Raw genomic sequence first — 23,061 nt, forward strand, 5'->3', positions numbered from 1 at the left:
ATCAGGTGTGCGGGGCCCGCGGGCGGGCAGCGTCTGGCGGGCTCGGGAGCCCCCAGCGAGCATTCCTTTGTTGCCACATGTTTGTCAGGAAAATTCATTTGCTGGTCTAGGGGTGGCTTCAGTCACGTGTGGGGTGAGAGGCTGTGCCTTGCTTCTCCTTTTTCCTTTTTTTATTTTTTTTTAATTAGCTTTCTCGAAGTTGTCCGAGTGATTTTTTTTAAGCGATGAGGTTGTGCGCCCAGTAAACCTGAGAGCAGCCTCCTGAACCACCCGGGACTGCACACGTCAGGGAGTCTGGGGCCATGCATTTAAAGAAACGGAATTAAAAACGCACTCGGGCAATTGAAAGTTAACGGGCAAGGCTGATGGACAACCCAGGCCAGGGTCTTTTCATAACATTCCACTGCCCAGACATCTTGTCCTCAGATTGTTCCTGGTCGTGAGAACCGGGAGCCTTCTTGGAAGGGTTCTTGCCTAACCTTTCTTTAATTCAACTCTTGGGAAAGAGATAATGGGGGTAGCGAGCATATGGCCAGATGAAGGCTTTTCAAAACCGCTTGGATGCTTAAAGGTCATGCAGTATCTTTCGTAAGAGGGAGATGCTTCCAGCGTGGCCTGAAGATTATTCTAGGGAAGAGAGTTTCAGCCCTCACCAGGTAGCAACGGAGTTTGGAGATTTTAAGACGGATGCTGCTGCTCCAGGTTTTTTGATGGGTTAGTACCCAAAACCTTTAAGTGTCCTACATTCCAGAGTGTAAGATGGTTATGTTATTTCCCACAGTAAATTAGATGAATGTCTGAGTCATTAAACGTTACTCGTATCACATATTCCTATGCAATTTTAAGTTATTTGCCCATGTTTAGCATACTGTCTTAGATTTGAGAATGGGAAGAAACTTCAGAGCTAGCTAACTGCCTCCTGTTGTTTACCTGTAGAGAAACAGGTCTAGAGTTAAGAGCCTGGTCCAAGTTCACAACTGGCTGGGAGCAAAGCGGAGGTTGTCATGTTCAGCCTGTCTACTGCTGTTTTCAGGGCTTTTTTTTTTTTTTTTTTTTTTTTTTTGAGATGGAGTCTCGCTCTGTCTACAACCTCCACCTCCCAGGTTCAAGCGATTCTTCTGCCTTGGCCTCCTGAGTAGCTGGGACTACAGGTGCTTGCCACCCGCCCAGCTAATTTTTGTATTTTTAGTGGAGACAAAGTTTCGCCATGTAGTTGGGATTACAGGCGCCCGACACCAACGCAGACTGATTTTTGTATTTTCAGTAGTGAGGGGGTTGGTCTCTCACCATGTTGGCCAGGCTGGTCTCAAACTGCTGACCTCACGTGATTAGCCCGCCTGGGCCTCCCAAAGTGCTGGGATTACAGGCTTGAGCCATCGCACCTGGCCTCTTTTCAGGACTTCTTTTCAGTGGTCCAGAACCTCCTGCTGGTCTGTGTGTCTTATTTTGTCAGTGTGTTATTCTACCTAATTCACAAAGGTGGCCCACCTTTCTGTTTCTTTTTAGTATTCTGTTTCTTAATTGTGCAATTTTCTTATGAGTGAAGATACTTGGTAGGTGTACATGATTTCACTGAAATCTAAGGGATTTTCATCTTCCTTTGACCTTTTAACAACAACAACAATAAGGGCTGAGCCAGGCAGGGCGTGGTGGCTCATACCTGTCATCCCAGCACTTTGGGAGGCCGAAGCGGGTGGATCACTTGAGGTCAGGAATTCGAGACCAGCCTGGCCAACATGGTGAGAGACCAACCCCCTCTCTACTGAAAATACAAAAATTAGCTGGCCTGTTGGGCGCCTGTAATCCCAGCTACTCAGGAGGCTGAGGCAGGAGAATCGCTTGAATCCGGGAGGCAGAGGTTGCAGTGAGCTGAGATCGGGCCACTGCACTCCAGCCTGGGTGACAGAACGAGACTCTGTCTCAAAAAAAAAAAAAAAAAAGGGCTGAGCCATATGTCATTGTTTATCTTGGAGTCTGACAGACCTATGAGGAGTTTGATGTCTTTGGCCAGTCGGTTCCTGCTTGGTTGACATCAGCTCTTACAGAGGTGGAAGTACTCAGCCTGCATGGGATATCAAAATGTTGCTTTGGGAAATCTAGATAGAAAATATTTTACGTGGGATAGGGTGAGCTTTCTGAAAAGCTTTTAGATAATGCCATATTTAATTACTCCCCTCTTTCCTCTTAACTCTGTTCGTTTTTTTAGCTCATTACACAACACTGCACTGAACAAAACAAGAAGCCTCATTGATTCCTTGAAGTGATTTTTGGGCATTGGGCAAAACAGCTTATTCAGGCGCCTAGTACTATCCAAATTGCGATAAGTTGAAGGACTTTGTTGGGTAAAGTTGCACAACTGAAAAACAGGAGATGAAATGTACAGATTTTCTTGGGTTTGGGACTTTTTATCTTTGGTTCAGGGAACAAAGCAGAGTTTCAATGGCAAATTATTGAAATATTTGAATAATGAAGTATTTCTGTGATTTTTTTTTTTTTTTTAACTTTTACCGCTGTGGAGAGACTGTTCACTTTCATTAAAAATTACAGGGCAAATACCCAAACTCCTTCCAAGTCAAAAGGATGTTGTCCAGTTTGTTTTATTGTTAAGAAAACTATCAACTTCCTTAAGAATATTTGAATAAGAGTCAGTTGGTCGAATAAGGAAAATCAAAGTAGTAATATAAGTCGTAGTGTAATTCTTGTTATTGAGAAATACAGCCTTTTTTTCTTTTCAAATTTTTTCTTTTTTTTTTTTTGTTTGTTTTTTTGAGACAGGATCTTGCTCTGTCACCCAAACTAGAGTGCAGTGGTGCAGTCATAGCTCATGGCAGCTTCGACCTCCTGGGCTTAAGTGATCCTCCTGTCTCAGTCTCCTAAGTAGCTAGGAGTGCAGGTGCACGTCCCCACACCCAGCTAATTATTTTATTTCTTGTAGAGTTGGAGTTTCACCTCGTTGCCCAGGCTGGTCACTAGCTAACTTATTTTTTGTAGAGATGGAGTTTCACTTTGTTGCCCAAGCTGGTCACAAACTATTTTTTTTTTTTTTTTTAAATAGAAACGTCTTCAAGCACGATGTCCTTGCTTTCCGGTTTATGAAGAGTGCTGTTAAGACCTTCATGTATTGTCACTGCCTCATAATGTTTTGAATACCTATGTAATTTGTGTGTAAATACATACTTCTGCAAAAAGACCAACTTTTTTTTTTAAGAAGAATGCCAGTGACTCTTGTTGGCCTGGTCTGGATTCCTTTCAATAATGAATGAAAAGCTTTGAGGAAAGAATGTAAACATAATGAAATTTGAAAAGAGTTACATGTGGGCCTTTAAAAGTTAGGGGGAAAAATGAGGAGAAATACTCTTCATTCTCTCTTCCCCTTGTCCCAAAGCTCCTCTCCTCTTCTTCTTGAGAGAGGATTGAACTAGTGATTATAAAACTGTAAAGATTATACAACATACAGCAATGAGTGTAATCACAATTACTGGACCACCCTTCACGATCTGTTATATTAGAGAATGGAGAAGCATTCACAGAAGTTTCTCTGAATCTCTTAGTCATTCCCAAAAACCCAAACCAGAAAATACCTCATGTCATTGCATGTTATGTACAAATTGGCGTAAGGAACAGCTCTTAGTTTGTAGAGTCTTTTAAATAATAGAGAAAGCTTTCCAGCTTTTAGTTTTCAAGCTTGATTATTAGGAAGAGAATTCACTCTGTGGTTGTTTTCTACTTTGTGTTGCTTGGACAGCACAAACCTCTTACCTAGCCTTGTTTCCTTTGCAAGTAAAAAGGGACTTTGTGAGGATTGGTAGAGTTAGAACACTAAGAAATTCTGAGGCTGTAAATCAGGAACGAATCAGGTGATGGGAAACGGATGTGTTTTTCATCTATTGAGGAAGACATATTTGTTTTTTTGTATGTTACTCAAAAGATTAATATGTAGCCTCTTAATTAATGCCTATGTACATAACTTTCTCTGCACCCACTATGTATTTCCATAGATGATATTTTTGAAAGAGAATTACTGAGTTAAAGGAAATCTACCCTTTTAAGGCTGTTAATACATATTGTCAAATTATTCTCCAGAATGTTCACTGAAGCCCTGATTGTAATAACAAAGTATTAGAAACAGCCATCTGAGTAGTGGTTAACCATTGCCATTTAGATAATGGTTAAAGTATGGTATATCTTTATAAAAGATGAGATACAATGCAGTTGCTCGAAAGAATGAATGTCAGTATATATTGAGAGGGAAGACATCTGAAAAACGACTTACAGAATATGTCAGTATGTGTGTATGGTACAGTTCTATTTCTTTATAAAAACAAAAGCAAAAACAGACCTATATTTCATTGGAAAAAACTCTGCAAGTCTCCATGTGAAACTGAAAAGTAGCTCCTTTGGGAGAAGGAATGGGAGGTTGGGAGAGATGTTAATTTTTAATTTCATGTACTGATCTTTACGTTTTCTAGCAACACATTTTTCCAGTAAGGAATGCTTTTTCTATGATACAGAATATAGTCATAGTAGCTAAAACTTTCTTAGGGACCTTTCTCATTGTTCTGGGTGCTTTATTCATTTAATCCTCCTAACAAAGTCTTCGAGGTAGATACAATTATTGTCTCTGTTTTATAGATGAGAAAACTGAGGCACAAAGAGGTTAAGTACCCTGTGTGAGGGTAACAGCTGTAACTGAGAGTGGGAGCCTGGCTTCAGTCTCAGCTCCTCACCAAACTATACCAGTGTATGCCAAGTACAAATTGTCTGCCTTAAGTAGAAGTGCTTTCAGTTATGCTACAGGGTGTGGAGGCCACAGCACAGATCACTTTTACTAAGCTCTTCTAGGTATGTCTCTTTCAAGTTCCTAAAGTATATATTAGATTATGATTGCTTATGTGTTTTTAATGAAGAAAATAGGATCCAGACATTGATTTGAAAGTCCTTCAAAAAAGTAAAAACCAGGCTGGGAGCAGTGGCTCATACCTGTAAGCCCAGCACTTTGGGAGGCTGAGGTGGGAGGATTGCTGAAACCCAGGAGTTTGAGACCAACCTGGGCAATGTAGGGAGACCCCGTCTCTACAAAATAAATAAATAAATCAGTTGGGCATGGTGGCATGTGCCCTGTAGTCCCAACTACTTGGGAGACTGAGGTGGGAGGATTGCTTGGGCCCAGGAATCAAGGCTGCAGTGAGCTGTGATTTTGCCACTGTACTCCAACCTGGGTGACAATGCAAGACTGTCTCAAAAGAAAGACAAAAGTAAGGAACGGAAAACCTGATACTGTTTGTTACACCCTTTTTTCTCTTTGATCAGCTGCTTCAAGTGAACATTAATTGTATTTTAGGGAAGACTGGCTTCCACAGAGACCCATCTGGAACTCCTGGTTCCTTAGCTCTGCTTCTGTCAGAGCAGCTCTGGGTTTTGGTTTGTTACTATTGTACGCATTAGGCTTCTATACAAGAAGAACTGGTTCCATTGGTTTAAAAATAAGTTTGAAAATCCTAGAAACAGTGAGAGTCAGAAAAAAACTGTTTTTATGTACATATTATCTCCCCCACCCCCTTTCTCTCCAGTTGAAATATTTTGTAGAGTTCTAAATTTAGGGATGCTTTTGGCATATTTCTTATACACTCCAGAGGCACTCTAGATAATTTATCTTCAATGTTAGATCTCTCTCAGCTTTGCTAGTTGTATTTGTTAATCCATTTTGAGTTACCTTTAGTCTGCGTCCATTTTATGTGTGTGTAGAATGAGGCCATGGAGATGTACAGCTCTGTCGTTTGGCAGCAGAGTCCTAAGGAATTGGTGGTGATTATGGGATGGTGGTAGCCACTGGGGCTGCCTCAAACGGAAAGGAAAGAGTTCTAAGGACTTATAAATGTAAATTCTAGTGTATAACTGAGCATCTTCCGTTTACCAGCACTTGATACTACTAAATCCTCACAGCACCCCGGTGTTGTTATTATCTCTGTTTACAGGTGAGGAAGCTGAAGCTCAGGTCACAAAGGTAGACAGGAAGTGATGGGGTCAGATTCCCGGCTGCATCTGCCTTGGAGCTTTCCTTCTTGTGAGGGCGATGTTGAATTCACGCTGGAACTGGTGTAGCCATCGCCACATTTAGAGTGCATTTTAGAGTTTGAGCCAGTTTTGATGATTTTACTTCAACTTACTGACGGAACTCCCTGTTCATCCCTGGAACTCTCGAACACTTCTGCTGGGAGTTTAGAGGGATGACCACACCAAGCCGCTTGGTTACATTTTCTAAAACAAAATTTATTGTAAGAAATGGAAATTATGAACAAAATATACGACTATCTCTTTTTACTGTGAAGTTAGTTTATTGGCTACTGTTAACTATTTATTTATTTATTTACTTACTATTCTTTTGTAGAGACAGGGTCTTACCTTATTGCTCAGGCTAGTGTCAAACTCCTGGACTCAAGCAATCCTGGTGCCTCAGCCTTCCAAAGTGCTGGGATTACATGTGTGAGCCACTGTACCAGGCTTCAACTCTTATTAAAATTAAAGCACCTTAATATGTTCAGCAAACTCATTGGACCAATAAATATTTTTAAGACCTATGCAGAATTACCAGTGGTACATCCCCTTTTTCTGTGGCTCCACCCCTTCAACTTTGTGTCCAAGAAAACTTTTCGTGTTTGCCTGTAGCTGATGTGCAGTTGTTTCTGCCCCCAAATCAACAGGGTTTAATGAAAACCCTAGAAAGTAGAAACTTGTGGGAGAGAAGAGAAAAAAGACAAGTTCACAAGGTATGTTTAGTGTATAAAAAAGGAGAAAGACTAGAAAGCGTGAGATATAAAGGAAATGAAGAAACTAATCAGTGAGATAGAGCTAAAGCTTTTTTCTGAATTTTTAGCGTTATCACCTGATTTAGTTAACCAGCCGCATTAATTTTATGCTCCTGATTTGTGTACAAATTGAAATTTTTGCTATTGGATTTAGGTTCCCTCTCTAGGAGTTTCTCAGTTGTTTGCACTGAGTAGGACATAGTTGCTAACTTACTTAGATGACCTTTTATGAAATTTGTAAGTGATGTATTTATTTCATTTCTGGAGCAGATACAGCTGAGTAGCTTAGGTAGACTATGAAGAAAGTGTGTGTGTATGTATACACCAACTAAAATATGAAAGGTAAGTAGCCTAAAAGTAGCAATTTTTTTTTTTGAAAAGCAACCTCAGAGTTTTCGGTAAAGTGTTATCATAAATTAAACTTTACCCAGAGAGAATATTGACTGGAAAACACATTTTCTGAGATGTTTTAGAGTTTGAGCTGCTTCTCAGTTGATGGCATGAGCTGTTTCAGGAACAGAACTATATAGATCTTTAGACTTTTATTCTTACTTATTTTCTTCAGAATACTTTTGCCTTTGGTTTGAGGAGAGTCAGAATTCTTATCTGGATTCACCATGTTCACATCTGTGTGCACATGACAGATTTCAGTTCTGCTGTGGTTAACTTATCTGACTTGTCCAACAGGTTCCTGGGTGGAGCTCCCCATGAGCAGCAGCAATGGCAATGATAATGGCAATGGGAAAAACGGGGGGCTGGAACACGTACCGTCCTCATCCTCCATCCACAATGGAGACATGGAGAAGATTCTATTGGATGCACAACATGAATCAGGACAGAGTAGTTCAAGAGGCAGTTCTCACTGTGACAGGTAAGTGAGACGCACGTTTTGGTGGAATTCAGGAAACGAATGGGTTATAGGGCTCATTCTCTCTAGGAAAAATGTATTTGCCTAAATCTTCACTTAGCAAAATATGCCTTCTGATACATTGCAGTATAATATATATTGCACAGATATATATTGTGTTTATATGAGACAGCTAATTGACAGGTGTTTCAGTGCCCACTGTTTTTCCCCAGATTGTCATTTTTCTTACCCAGATTATATTGTTTTTAGCAGTTTATCAGTTTAAAAATTCAGTGGCGTAAATGCTAATTTATAGAATTAATATAATTTTCCCCCATTTTCCTTTGTATCCCTGTTTTACAGATCGTAGACTGCCTTGAATTAGTTACCTCTGTATATATCTGTCTTCTCTTCTAGATCTTGACGTTTCAAAGGGCAATAGCCATGTTTCATTTTTATTAGCTTCACAGTAATGGTGCTGGCACATAGTAGACACTCAGTAAATGTTTGACTCATAGGACCTGCAGGTTGTTGCACGTTATAGCAATATTTGCACAGTTGGAAGCACCGACCAAGGTCTGTGAAGATAGTTTTGAAGGCTCTTCTGCTTTCTCAGAGGATGTTTTGTTTCAGACCTCATTTTTCTGTGTTTGACCTGAAGAAACTAATTCCATGGATTAAGGACTGCTTATGGTGAAAGAGTAAGAATACAACGAGATATGTGTGTGAAATGAAACCAGGTCATTATTTTTTAGTACAAACTTTTCTGTTTTTTTCCAAAAGGGCTAGATATTAAATGACATTTAAAAAATTCTTGTTTCAGTGACAGCTACACTGTTAGCGTTATGGGTCACTGGATGACCTTCGGGGTAGTTGTTAACTGATGTTAACCATTTGGAAAATGCAAACGCACAGGAAGCAGATTAAGGAAATGTAAACAGTGACTATCTTTAGGAATGCAGTATGGATATTTTTCTTCTTAACATTTTTGTATTTTCTAAAAATTGTGTATATTGCACATATTATTACTTATCAGAAGAAGTGAAAAAAAGGAGAAATGAGTTAAATCATGTCCAGCTTCCTGAGTGGCTTATGATCCACTCATGTTGCCAAGGCAGCGGGGGGACTGGCTTGTTGGCTCTGTGGCACACTGTGCACCCCCGCCACCCCCGTGTCATCCCTTACTTGTCCCTGTGTTTCTTAGAGCCTGGGATGGCTCTTGTCATAAGCGGAACCAGAACAGATGGCTCTATTCTGAACAGCTTGCCCTTGATTCTAGTAGCTACAGCATTAGTCTGCCTTTCCGAATGAAGATTTGTATTTATATTATGGAACTCGCTGATGGGTTTCTCAAGTTTTCTGCTTGTTATGGCCTGTCAACAAGGCTTTCACTCTAAGTTCAAGTTTGTGGGCCTTGATCATTGATACCACGGTGCCCATGAGCCTGTTGTTCACATGGTGCTGTCAATGAGCAGAGAAAAGTCACCTGCTTACCTGTCTGTTCATCTTATTTCATTTATGGTACAGTTTTACATGTGACTGAATATGCCTTCACCCTCCCATGATCATGTTTCAGTTTAGGTTGTGAGAAGGAGGCATGGCAAGTGCTTTTGAACACTTTCCTACCCCTCATCTTATGTATCTCCAGGCCCTAGATTAGTGATCATCTTTCAGAGAATGCCTAGAACCTGAGTGTGCAACAGTACTCTTCTGGGATATCCGACTAACACGCTTTACCATTAAGGAGTGTCTTCAAAACTCACGTCATTTGAATTGCCATGCGTCTCTGTATTTGAAAAGTCACCGGGAAGTGTTTTTTGTAGGGGGAAGAGTTTTGGGGTTGTTGGGTATCAGTCCTAGAGCTGATTTATGTATATTTTCAACTTAAAAATTATTGCATAGAAATATTTACGTCGCTGCAAAGATTGTTAGCTGGGAACCCCAGCGTGTTCTGCGTTGCCTTCCATCCTGTCACAGGGTTTTCACCTTGACGGCACACTAGATTCACCCAGGAGCTTTGAAAAATGCCAGCACACGGACTGCATCGCAAGAACTTCTCATTTTGGTTGACAGGGGGAGGGTAGAGACATCACAATATTTTAAAAGCTCCCTAGCCGATTCTAATATATGCCATGGGTGAAGCTCTAATGCATTCCAAATTGTTAGGAGGAAATAAACAGTTTAGAGAAGAGGTTGGTGCCAGTGTGAAGAAGCATATAGAAGCAGAGCGACGCTTCCATAGGATTCTTGACTTTGTCACCCTGACTGCCTTGACCTGGTCAAGGCTGTGTAAGTCTGACCCTTAACCGGATGTGTAGCTGTGAACCCAACAGTGTTATGAGTACAAAGATAGTAAACTGAGGCCACCAGGAGTGCCCAGTTCTGGTTGACTCCTGTGCTAGTTCAAGACAAAAATTTCCTAAATATATATGACGTTTGTTTGATACAGAACCAGCTTTTCTCTTTTCCTGTCCCCATTTAAGAATCTTCTATGTCAGTTATACCAGTCTAAAAGACTCCTAGGCCTCATCTGTCTGATAAATTTCTGACGATCTTATTTCTGAGTCAGTCTCACCAACATTTCTGTACATTAATTAACATTGTATACATACTCTTGATAACTTTTAAAGTTAATATCTATTCCTTTCAGCAAGTTAAGCCTCAAATATTTTTTATTTTCTATTTTAGATTTTGGGGGAGGGTTTGTGTATGTAGTGAAGGATCCCCAGTGACTTTCAGTTTTTACACAAGGAATCATTGATAAAGCTGAGAAATTAACTTAACACATTCTGTTCATCTCTTGCATCAAGTGCAGTTTGTGACCATGTTGTTTTTGTCTAAAAACTTACTTGTAAATTTTTACAGTTCTAAGAATGTATTTTGTGCAATTATAAAGGTTTTATATTAATATATAAGCTTATATAATTCACTCTGAAATATCTCAAAGCAAATATTTCTGAAATAAGTAAAATAGTAGTTCTCAAAGTTTTCAGTCATTATATACCTTTACATTCCTAAAAATCATTAGGGACCCCAAAGGACTTGTTTGTGGGTTCATATATTTTGATATTTACTATATTAGAAATTAAAGCTGAGAAAATACATATTCAAAAATAATACATTTTAACATAAGTAACTTTTTTTAGTGAAAGTACCTATTTTCTATAAACCCTCCAAGTTAAGAAGAATAGTGGCATTGTTTTACACGTTTACAAATCTCTAACACCTAGCTTAATACAAAACAGCTGGTTCTCATCCACGCTTGCATTCTAACTGTTGTACTATCACACATCACGTAGCCTTCAGAAAACTCCACTATACACATGGGAGAATGAGAATGAAAAAGGCAAATAAATCCTACTAGTATTAAGAAAGGAACTTTAACCTCAAAGACTGTCTGAAAGCATCTTTGAAAACTACCTTATACACTTTGAGAACTACTGGTGAATTAGTTAATGATGAGGGAACTTTGAGAAAAAGAACTCTGAACTAAAGTTCCTGAATTTGAAGATTTTTTTACCTTTAATGGACAAAAGAGTAAATATAAGAAAATGTGACAGTTTGTGTCTGTAGGTAGTATTTCCTTTGCAAATTTATCATTTTGAAGGAATTTATTACTACTGAAAAAGTACAGAACATTTTGGGAGTAAGAATGCTCAATTTCATTTAGCCATTTAATATCACATACATTTTTCTTGTATGGGGTTATGATATATTTTCTGATTTGCTTTTTCAAAGCCATACTGCTGTAACTTCTAATTTTCTAATTTCTAGTAGAGACTAAGTCATTTGACAAAGTGAGAATTAAAACTGATAGCTAAATTCCTTCTCTTCTAGCCCTTCGCCACAAGAAGATGGGCAGATCATGTTTGATGTGGAAATGCACACAAGCAGGGACCATAGCTCTCAGGTGTGTGGGGGGGATTCTGATTTATAGTAAACAAGAAAGATGGAAATTCTGTAACTATATTTTGCTAAAATAAAGAACATGAAGACTTTTAGGAATAGTTTGAAGCTATTACTGAATTTCTGATTTTGGAATTTATTTAGGACGGTATAGTTCATGTTGCACTCCTTTACAATTAAGGATTTGGGGCCCTGTCTCTCTAAAAGAATTGGAAAATTATTGCCCATAATGAATCATGCCAATACTCCAGGCTAGTTTCTTGAGTTTGTAAGTAGAAAAAACTGAGATAGATGCTTTAAGACCACAGAATAAATGAAGATGAAGAACTAGACATGAAGACTTTTTTTTTTTTTTTTTTGCATCTGAAATCAAAGCAGTGACTTTTGAGATAAATTTCAGGAGGTAGACATAAAATTTATCTAAATTATGCAGGATTCCTTGAAGATAAATATTGTTTACTAGGAGTTGACAATGTTGGAAACAGGGATATAGTATTAAAATCTTACAAATGTTTGTGTTATAAAACTTAAAATATGGTAAGTATATAATTGTTGCTAATGATTTAGAATACTTGTAGCCAGCCTTTAACTTTATTGATATGTAAGATCACCTGAAAGTGTCGTTAGAGTACAAATTCTTGAGGATGGGAACCATTTTCTTTTTCTCCTGTATTTAGGGTGCTTGAAAAATATTGAATGAACCTTTGAATGAGTTGCAACTAAAACCTGGTTTTGTAGGGTTTTCAATATGCTGTGTCCTGAGCACTAGAAATATTTTGTGTATCTTAGACCCACCCAGTATTCTTTCTGTTTCCGAAGGCCACAGCGTTCCTCCATACTTTACTATGCTCTATTTTTGCTTTTCTCTGAAATGTTGAAAATCTATGGATTCTGCACAAATTTATTTTATGATGATGAGCTTTATACTGTAGAGAAGCTCACAATAGCAGGCTATCATGTAGTAAGATGATCTGACTGGAGCATTTGAGTTGCTGGCTTATGTATGTCAGTTTGGCCACATGCAGTAAGTGATAGCTGATGTAGAAGAAAGCATACAAAGTCTCCATAGCAGAAAGCGTACCAAGGAATCCAAGAGAGAAATCAAATTCTTTGCTGTGGTCTTTCCTGAGGAGGATTTCTTCAATCTATATCACCTTTTATACAGAAAGCTTAAAGTTTAGATTAGCATTTCCCAAAATGTGTTTTCAAGAATGTTTGTTCAAAGGGAATTTCCATAAGATAGTCCTGAAGTCAAATAAATGGAAAGTAATGCAGCCCCAGGCTCCCCCACACTCTCGCCCTAGTAGTCGCATGAGTAATTCTGACCAGTTCCTGCAGTAAAGAAATGATTATAGTTTAAGCTGGACATGGTGGCACTCACCCGAGTCTCAGCTACTTGGGAGGTGGAGGCGGGAGGATCCCTTGAGCCCCAGGAGTTTTGAGTCCAGCCTGGGCAACGTAGCAAGACTCTGTCTCTTAAAAAAAAAAAAAAAAAAAAGAAAATGAGTTTAATTAAACCAAATGTTTCCCAAGCTTATTTGACCTTAGACTTTCTTCCTCTTCTCTGCATACATTTTTCCCTTAAGAACTTAATAACTCCATGGAGCACTTTGGTAAGTGCTTTCCTGGCTCACAGAGTTGCAGATGTGCAATTAGGCTTAACTGAATATTGAATTTACACGGAATTCTAGAGCCGAATGCATCTCTCCTGGAATTCCAAAGGAATTCTTGAAATTCAGGAAAGAAAATGTCAGATTTTTGGCCTTTGGTAGGTTTGCCAGTGTTGATCCCTTTGCAGGACCAATTCCCTAAGAGAGCATAGGCTGTCATCAAGAGGAGGTACTTTATGTTGACAATCAGATCGGTCAGTTTCAACCAAGGGAAGAGTTTAGAAAGACAGTAACTCCTACGAGAGATATTTTAACAGTTGAGTAAGACTCAATAAGGGAGCTGTCAGTAGGTATAGTTTAAACTTTCAAAAACCTTTTACATTGCCTTTTTTTTTAATGGAAGAAACAATAATTTAAAAATTAATTTATTTAGGATTTGGGAACATTGATTTTCTTCCTGAATAAGAAGAAAGTTGAGGGTTAAGAAACTTAAAAAAACAGGTTAAGGACTGTTATTATACTTCATCTTATAGAATATTTTTATATGTGTTTATAAGGACTATATATCATTTTCAAGCTTTTCTAAGATGAAGGAAAGTCACTAGCATTAACTAGATATGTTCTAGTTGCTCAATTTCTCTCTTTCTTTTTTTTTTTTTTTTGAGACAGTGTCTCAGGGTCTTGCTTTGTCACCCAGGCTGGAGTGCGGTGGTGCAGTTATAGCTCACCACAGACTCCGATTCCTGGCTCAAGCAATCTCTCTGCCTCAGCCTCCCTAGTAGCTGGGACTACAGGAACACACTGCCATACCTGGCTAATTTTCTATTTTGTTTGTATAGACAGAGTCTCGCTATATTGCCCAGGCCGGTTTCAAACTCCTGGCCTCAAATGATCCTCCCACGTCGGCCTCCCAAAGTGCTGGAATTACAGACATGAGTTACTACTCCCACCTCTCTTTTAATGTTCTCAATCCAGTGAAAGCAGTGATATTATCCCCATGGACAAATGGAAAAAGTGAGGCTTTGTACTAATTACTTATCTAAGATCACAAAGCAAGTCAGTGTTAGAGCCAGGATTCAAAGCAGGTCTCAGTCTGTGGCCCTTGTTCTTTCTACTGAACTAAGTAAATGAATTCGATTAACAGGAGAGCTCACAAAGCCACGAGAATGAACTGAAAAATGTCTGCTGAGTTATGGTGTGGGGAATTTCCGCCTAAGGCAGTGTGCACTTAGGAAAAAGACCATGAAACTGCTTTTGGGATGATCATCCTCAAGAGTCTCAGTTTTGTATCAGAAAACAGACCACAGATTGTTTTTTCACTTGATCTTAGCCAAAAGTCCGAGAAGCAATATAGATTATTTATTGAAGACATTTTTGCGTTGTTTCTGGGACCAAAAAATGCCAGCACAGTGTTGAGTGTTACTGAAAAATGATCCAAACGGAAAGTGTCCTCCTTTTTCTCTCTTGTGAAACTGTGATTTTTATCTGTACGTGAATCATGGTATACAGCTTAATATCCATATTTAGAGGACAGAGTGACCTTGAGGTGGACCAGAGAAGGAAAACGTAAGTGATTAGAAAATAAAGAACTCCATGTGAGAGAACAGGCTAGAATGATCAGAATCTTCTTTGTTTTTGTTTCTTGTTTTTGAGACGGACCTCACTCTGTCACCCAGGCTGGAGTGCAGTGGCTTTGGCTCACTGCAGCCTCTTGTTTCCAGGCAGTTCTACTGCCTTAGCCGCCCAAGAAGCTGGGATTACAGGTGTGCACTACAACGTCCGGCTAATTTTTGTATTCTTAGTAGAAACGGGGTTTTGCCCCGTTGTCCAGGCTCGTCTCAAACTCCTGGCCTCAAGTGATCCATCCGCCTCAGCCTCCCTAAGTGTTGGGATTACAGGCAGGAGCCACAGTACCCGGCCAGAATCTTCTTTGAATAGATGTAGGTATAGAGAGAGGATTATTGATTTTAAGAGCACAAATCTTACATAATTAGATTAAGTACATTTTTACCATATTCTGGAATTCTAAGAATTGGAAGGCAGTTTAAAACCTGAAAGTGGCAAATTTAAGACTAATAAAAGGAAGCACAGAGCGGTAGTAAATGGGGAAAGCTTACCACTCTTAAAGTGTTAGAATAAGTTGAGAAACTTATCTGGAGTTCTTTTTTGTTTTGTTTTCTTTTTAAAACACTTGTCCAGAGATAACTTTGCTTCACTCAACTGAGAAAATTCCATCCTCTTGAAAACAAAAATTAGAGCGTAAAATCTTACTGCGTTTTCATTCTGTCAGGAATTATGAAATACTAACTTGTTAAATCTTTGAGCAGGTTTAAAGAGAGACCTGTGAGGCCAAAGCAGGAAACTAAACAGAAACCACCTGCAGTATGTTGAGTGTAGTCAGATATTGTGTGCACAGCAACTGATCTGCAAGTAAATTGTAACCGTTTATTGTTTTTGATTTGGGATGATTTCAGTGTTACTCCAAAGAGCCAACTCATGATTCTGAGTAATCTCAATAGCCAATGGAAAGAGCTTAATCCTAAATGCTACATTGTGTCATTCAGCGGAATTTGCCAAGTTCAGCAGAACTAGATAAGAATGGTACTAACAAGAGCAGTAGACAACGCACAGGGGTTTGACTTTGCCCCGTCTGAAGCTCCTGTCCTGGGGTAGCTATTTCACAGAGAACTAGACCTGTCAAAAAAGAGTCATGTGAATATGTCAGACTCTGCATTTCTTAGCTACCTACTGAAAAGAATGACAGCTTTGGTCAAAGAGTGAATCCTAGTCAAACAAAATAAAATGTCAAAATACTTCTTAGTTTTGAGGCCCTTGGGTTTGGGGACATTCCTTAAAACTGAATATGGCCAGGCGCAGTGGCTCACGCCTGTAATCCCAGCACTTTGGGAGGCCGAGGTGCGTGTATCACTTGAGGTCAGGAGTTCGAGACCAGCCTGGCCAACATGGTGAACCCCTATCTCTACAAACAATATAAAAATTTGCCAGGTGTGGTGCCAGGTGCCTGTAATCCCAGCTACTCTGGAAGCTGAGGCAGGAGAATTGCAAGAACCCAGGAGGCGGAGGTTGCAGTGAGCCAAGCTCGCGCCACTGCACTCCAGCCTGGGCGACAGAGCAAGACTCCGTCTCAAAAAGAAAACTGAATAAATAATACTGAATCAATAAAACTGAATAAATAAATATTTTTAGGACTTTTTCCCTCCTTTTGGTTCTGTTAAAAGGGGAGCTATTGGAAATGTTAATTGTTCTTGGTCTGAAACTTTAGATTATCATTACCAATTTTTTAAAATCACATTTTTTATTTTATGTGATATGACAGATGTTAAATTCTGACTCAACTTATTATGAATTATTCCAAAAAACTTTTGACTAACATAGTTTCGAAACCTTGGAAAATGTTTGCATAGCAATTTGTTCTAAAAATATAATCTCCTTCCGGAGCGTCAACCCTGGTGCTTAACAGTAGGACCTCTCTATACAGTGTTCTTGGGTTTGAATACTGGCCCTGCTATGTACTGGTTGTGGAACTTTGGGCAAATTATTTAATCTATGTCTCAGTCTCTTCATCTGTAAAATGGGATTTTAATAATTCCTATTTTTATAGGGTTGTTTTTTGCAAGGTGAAAGTTAATGCATGTGGCTGGGTGCAGAGTGTCTCACACCTGTAATCCTAGCACTTGGGGAGGCTGAGGCGGGGGAGATCCCTTGGGCCTGGGAGTTCAAGACCAGGCTGGGCAACATAGTGAAACACTGTCTCTTTAAAAAATACAAAAATTAGCTGGGCGTGGTGGCACAGACCTATAGTCCCAGCTACTTGGGAGGCTAAGGTAGAATTAATTGAGCCCAGGAGTTCAAGGTTGCAGTAAGCTATGATTGCACTCTGGCCTGGGTGACACAGCAGACCCTGTCTCCAGGAAAAAAAAAAAAGTTAATGCATGTAACATGCTTGGAATAATATTTGCCCCTTTAAGTGCTCAGTAAATACTATTATTTATTTCCTCTTCATATCTCTCACTTACTTTTGTTTTACTTCTCATCATTTTATTTTTAGCATGTCCTTTTATTTCCTTTTATTTTTTTAATTATGAATTTTTTTTTGAGACAGAATCTCACCCTGTTGCCCAGGCTAGAGTGTAGTGGCTGGATCTCAGCTCACTGCAACCTCCACCTCCAAAACTCAAGTGATTCTTCTGCCTCAGCCTCCCAAGTAGCTGGGATTACAGGCACCCGCCACCATGCCCAGCTAATTTTTTTTTGTTTTGTATTTTTTTAGTAAAGACGGGGTTTTACCATGTTGGCCAGGCTGATCTCCAGCTTCTGACCTCAAGTGATTCACCCGCCTCAGCCTCCCAAAGTGCTGGGATTACAGGCACGAGCCACCACACCCGGCCTAATTACAAAAATTTTAAGTGCATACAAAAGAGAATAATATAATGGACCTCCTTACAAGTATCGCCCAGATTTAACTCTTATCAAGGTTTTTCATACTTCAGTTAGCATTACATCCCAAAATACAGTCTTTTTCCAGTTCCTGTGCTGTGCTTAGATATCTCAACAGTAAAGCTTACTCAGGTTGTTCTGAAGATATTACATACTCTGATCTTAGATTATTTTTCAGCATTTTTTAGAAAAACAGCTTGTTTCTTATCTAAAATTGCTGAGACGCAACCTTATGAGTTTGGTATATTTCCTGTCCAGACTTGTCTTTGTATTAGGAGGAATTGGTCTTCCTTTTTTTCTTAAAGTTTGAATTATTCTTTACAGTCAGAAGAAGAAGTTGTAGAAGGAGAGAAGGAAGTTGAGGCTTTGAAGAAAAGTGCGGACTGGGTGTCAGACTGGTCCAGTAGACCCGAAAACATTCCACCCAAGTGAGTTTTCACGTTTCTTGTCAGTGGACACAGTTGATCTGCACCCACTTATAGGCAATGGTTGGTAATCCCCACGGTATTTTCAGCAAATGACATCTGCCTCTGAATTTCTTTCTCAGGGAGTTCCACTTCAGACACCCTAAACGTTCTGTGTCTTTAAGCATGAGGAAAAGTGGAGCCATGAAGAAAGGGGGTATTTTCTCCGCAGAATTTCTGAAGGTCTTCATTCCATCTCTCTTCCTTTCTCATGTTTTGGCTTTGGGACTAGGGTAAGTACTGGTCAACTCTTGAAGTTTTTTCCATTCATTTTATCCTGTTTTATTTTCAGATTGAAGAAATGTATGTGAAAGCAGTTTTTACTGCTTTACTTTTAATGTTTCAATGCAAATAAGGCTAACTTAAGAATGATTAAAGTGGGTACACAATTGTTCTACAAATAAGCATTTTTAATAATAGTAGAGGTTTTTTTTCTTACTTGAAAATAAGATGTTTGGCCTGGCGTGGTGGCTAATGCCTGTAATCCCAGCACTTTGAGAGGCCAAGATGGGTAGATGACCTGAGGCCAGAAGTTCGAGGCCAGCCCGACCAACATGTTGAAACCCGGTCTCTACTAAAAATACAAAAATTAGCTGGCCATGGTCATGCACATCTGTAGTCCCAGCTACTTGGGAGGCTGAGGCAGGAGAATCGCTTGAACATGGGAGGCAGAAGTTGCAGTGAGCAGAGATCATGCCACTGCACTCCAGCCTGGTGGATAGAACAAGACTCCATCTCGAAAAAAAAAGAAAAGATGTTCATATTAATCCCCTAAATGATCATTTTTAACTGGACTCTTCTGTGGTTGATTTTTCTTTTTGGGTTTTGTTGTTTAATATTTAATCTTGAGTAATTTATGAACTAAACTAATCTTTAACATGTATATTTTGTGGTCAGTGCAAAGACTTTTTTTCATATGGGAAAATACATGATTACATTGAATGGTTTTTTTAAATGAAACTGGTAGGTTGATTGGTGCTCATTTTTTCCTTTTTTAACTTGGTAGTATTTTCATTTATTTTGCTAAAATCGACCTCATATTTACGTATGATTCATTAGTTTTTCAGCCACATCTTTTAAATAAATTGCTTTTTTTCCTTGATTTAAACAATTAAGGAATTACACTTCTGAAAGGTTTTGGAGTTAAACAGTAGCTGTTAATTTTTTTCAAGACATATGTTGTGCTGTAAGCATGCCCAGTGGGTCGTTTTCATATAAGATATGCAGAAGGTGGGTCATCATTTTCTTCCCTTTAAGGAGCTCAGCATATTGGAGAGAGATTCTCAATCACGAGCTCAGAAACTTGCATACAGCTTTCTACACGCCCCTCTTGTCTCTCTTGGGTGCTTGATCTGCTTTTGTGAGGGCGAGGACAGTAATCACAAACAGCAACCTAGAAGAAGTTTGTGCAGAAGGGCAGCGTGTGACCGTTGCATGGGGGTTGATGTGGGACAGGTATAGGAGTTTAATACGTTGCTACCTATACAGCAGTTCATTGCCCTTAAGCGGTTGCTTTCTGTACCTTGCCGTCTCTCTTTCAGTCATCTTCAGATTGTTTGTCTTGGCTGTAAGTATAACTATTGCTATAGATAAATGTAAAAAGAGGGTTTAAAAAGTTGGTTGCTTTAGTTGCACTGGAGGTGAAGCTTGTTACATATTTTCCTTAACTTCCCTTCTGCTTTTGCTGTTGAAGAGGCCAAATACTTGGTTGGCCTGAAAAAGTATTGTAAGGCCCCTAATCCTTAAGAGTTATTAGTAAGAGCTGTCTTTAAAGCACTGACAGCTTTTAAGGGTTTTTTTTTTTTTTTTTTGTCCTACATAGAGCACCAAAATAATTTCACATATTACTATATTTTTGTGTCAGTAGAACCTTCTGTCCACCAAAGAGGAACATATTGAAGGAGTTGGGCTGCTTTATTTACTCTGTGGAGGGATCTGTTCTCTCTGGCTTTACTTTGTCTAATCACTACCCCTTTGCTGTGGAGCCCCAATTTAAAGAGTAAACAGAATCATATAAAACCAGTTTGGCTGGGCTGGTGACTGGTTTTAAGAAAGTCAGCGATGATTTCATGGTGTTTGGGGAGCGGTGCCCACAAATTTTTAGAGCCTTTTACAAAGACTGAAGAGTTTTAAGTAGAGTTCAGACTATGGACAGGCTGGTATAGAACTGTTGAAACAGGTGAAACATGATACCTCTGCTTCCTTTCAGCATCTATATTGGAAAGCGACTGAGCACACCCTCTGCCAGCACCTACTGAGGGAAAGGAAAAGCCCCTGGAAATGCGTGTGACCTGTGAAGTGGTGTATTGTCACAGTAGCTTATTTGAACTTGAGACCATTGTAAGCATGACCCAACCTACCACCCTGTTTTTACATATCCAATTCCAGTAACTCTCAAATCCAGTATTTTATTCAAACTCTGTTGAGGCATTTTACTAACCTTATACCCTTTTTGGCCTGTAAGACATTTTAGAATTTCCTAACAGAGTTTACTGTTGTTTAGAAATTTGCAAGGGCTTCTTTTCCGCAAATGCCACCAGCAGATTATAATTTTGTCAACAAGGCTATTATCTCTAATTAGTACCACCAGAGTAGACCTGTATCATTCATGGTATAAATTTTACTCTTGCAACATAACTACCATCTCTCTCTTAAAACGAGATCAGGTTAGCAAATGATGTAAAAGAAGCTTATTGTCTAGTTGTTTTTTTCCCCAAGACAAAGGCAAGCTTTCCTAAGTTTGAGTTGATAGTTATTAAAAAGAAAAAAAAAAAAAAAGCAAGACATAAGAAAAAAATATCCTGGGCAATAAAAAAATTATTTTAAACCAGCTTTGGAGCCACTTTTTTGTCTAAGCCTCCTAATAGCGCCTTTTAATTTATAGGAGGCAAGCTGTATAATGATAGGTATGAAATAGGATAAGAACTGAAATACATCAGCAGATTTTCATACTAGTCTGTTGTAATGCTGTCTTTTCTATGGTGTAGAATCTTTCTTTCTGATAAGGAACGTCTCAGGCCTAGAAATATATGAAATTGCTTTTCGAGATTTTTGTGTGTGTGTTTGATATTTTTTATGTTAATTAGCTGCATGTGAATTTTTCATGACTTTAAATTTTTTATTTTTTATTCCTTTTTTTTTTTCTCTAAGAAGAGGCTTTGGAATGAATTCCAATTTGTGATGTTAATACAGGCTTCTTGTTTTAGGAAGCATCACCTATACTCTGAAGCCTTTAAACTCTGAAGAGAATTGTTTCAGAGTTATTCCAAGCAGTTGTGCATCTTGGAAAAACAGACTTGGGTTGTGGGAACAGTTGACAGCGTTCTGAAAAGATGCCATTTGTTTCCTTCTGATCTCTCACTGATTAATGTTTACTGTACAGTCTTCCCAAGGTGATTCCTGCGACTGCAGGCACTGGTCATTTTCTCATGTAGCCGTCTTTTCAGTTATGGTAAAACTCTTGAAGTTCAGAACACTCAACAGATTCCTTCAATGATATACTTGTTCGTTCATTTCTAAAATGTGAAGCTTTAGGACCAAATTGTTAGAAAGCATCAGGATGACCAGTTATCTCTAGTAGATTTTCTTGGATTTCAGAACATCTAGTATGACTCTGAAGGATACCACATGTTTTATATATAAATAATTACTGTTTATGATATAGAGATTGATATTGACTATTTAGAGAACCATTGTTAATTTTAAAACTAGCAATCTATAAAGTGCATCAGGTCAACTTGAATAAAAACACTATGACAGCCAGGTTTGCCAGTTTGCAGAAACTATCTAACTCTCTCTGTCACATCAACATTTGTAAAATTGATGTGTTATAGTGGAAAATAACATACAGATTAAACAAGAAAATTTTTATCTTTTTTCAAGAATATAGCTGGCTATCTTTAAGAAAGATGATATATCCTAAATAGTTTTGCAAGTAATTTTCTTTTTTCTTTCTAGCATTTGATGTCTAAATAATTTTGGACATCTTTTTATTAGACTGTGTTTCTGTCTTACTCTTAAACCTGGTAACACTTGATTTGCCTTCTATAACCTATTTATTTCAAGTGTTCATATTTGAATTTCTTTGGGAAGAAAGTAAATCTGATGGCTCACTGATTTTTGAAAAGCCTGAATAAAATTGGAAAGGCCGGAAAGTTAGGAGAACTGACTAGCCAAACTGCTACAGTATGCAATTTCTATTACAATTGGTATTACGGGGGGAAAGTAAAATTATACTTTACCTGAAAGTGACTTCTTACAGCTAGTGCACTGTGCTCTTTCCACGTTCAGCAGCAGTTCTGTCAGTAGTGCCATTGAACCTCGGTATATTTATGATTTCTTTCAATGTTAAAAATAGACATAGTGTTGCCCTTTTTCTTAAAGCCTCAATGAAATTATGGAAAATTGCTTAAAACATGAATACATCATCACAGTAGAATGTATTATGAGAGCATGTAGTATGTATCTATAGCCCTAACACACGGGATGAACGTTTTACTGCTACCCCCAGATTTGTGTTGAACGAAAACATTGTGGATTGGAAAGGAGAATTCAGCAATTAACAGTTGAAGTTGTGAGATTAATGTTTTAAAAGCTTTACACCTGTTTACAATTTGGAGACAAAAAGGCAGGCTTCATTTTTCATATGTTTGATGAAAACTGGCTTAAGATATTTGTAAATAGAATCAAGAGCAAAACTGCACAAACTTGCACATTGGAAAGTGCAACAACTTCCCATGATTGCAGTAAAAATACTTACTATTCTAAAAAAATGAGAATTGAAGACTTAGCCAGGCAGATAAGTTTTTTCATGAACCCGTTGTGGAAATTATTGGAATTAACTGAGCCAAAGTGATTACGCATTCTTCATCTATTTTAGTTAGCACTTTGTACCGTTATATACAGTTTACAATACATGCATAACTTGTAGCTATAAACATTTTGTGCCATTAAAGCTCTCACAAAACTTT

The 23,061-nt window shown here is 38.6% G+C and overlaps 1 protein-coding gene across 2 annotated transcripts in view; it reads left to right on the forward strand.

Annotated features, from left to right (window-relative positions):
• The window catches only part of BNIP3L (BCL2/adenovirus E1B 19kDa interacting protein 3-like), a 24,300-nt gene extending 1,239 nt beyond the window's left edge, over nucleotides 1-23,061 (forward strand). The window contains exons 1-6 of one of the 2 annotated variants that reach the window (XM_011983844.1): nucleotides 6,612-6,767; nucleotides 7,494-7,677; nucleotides 11,491-11,563; nucleotides 17,952-18,055; nucleotides 18,175-18,324; nucleotides 20,301-23,061. In XM_011983844.1, coding sequence (XP_011839234.1) covers nucleotides 7,514-7,677; nucleotides 11,491-11,563; nucleotides 17,952-18,055; nucleotides 18,175-18,324; nucleotides 20,301-20,349 — 540 coding nt within the window. In that variant the 5' untranslated portion in view covers nucleotides 6,612-6,767; nucleotides 7,494-7,513 and the 3' untranslated portion in view covers nucleotides 20,350-23,061. Of the gene's footprint in view, nucleotides 1-6,611; nucleotides 6,768-7,493; nucleotides 7,678-11,490; nucleotides 11,564-17,951; nucleotides 18,056-18,174; nucleotides 18,325-20,300 lie in introns of those variants that run through there. The other variant, XM_011983843.1, reaches the window with a different exon arrangement.

The sequence above is a fragment of the Mandrillus leucophaeus genome, unplaced genomic scaffold, assembly GCF_000951045.1.
Source record: "Mandrillus leucophaeus isolate KB7577 unplaced genomic scaffold, Mleu.le_1.0 Scaffold256, whole genome shotgun sequence".
NCBI lineage: Eukaryota > Metazoa > Chordata > Mammalia > Primates > Cercopithecidae > Mandrillus > Mandrillus leucophaeus.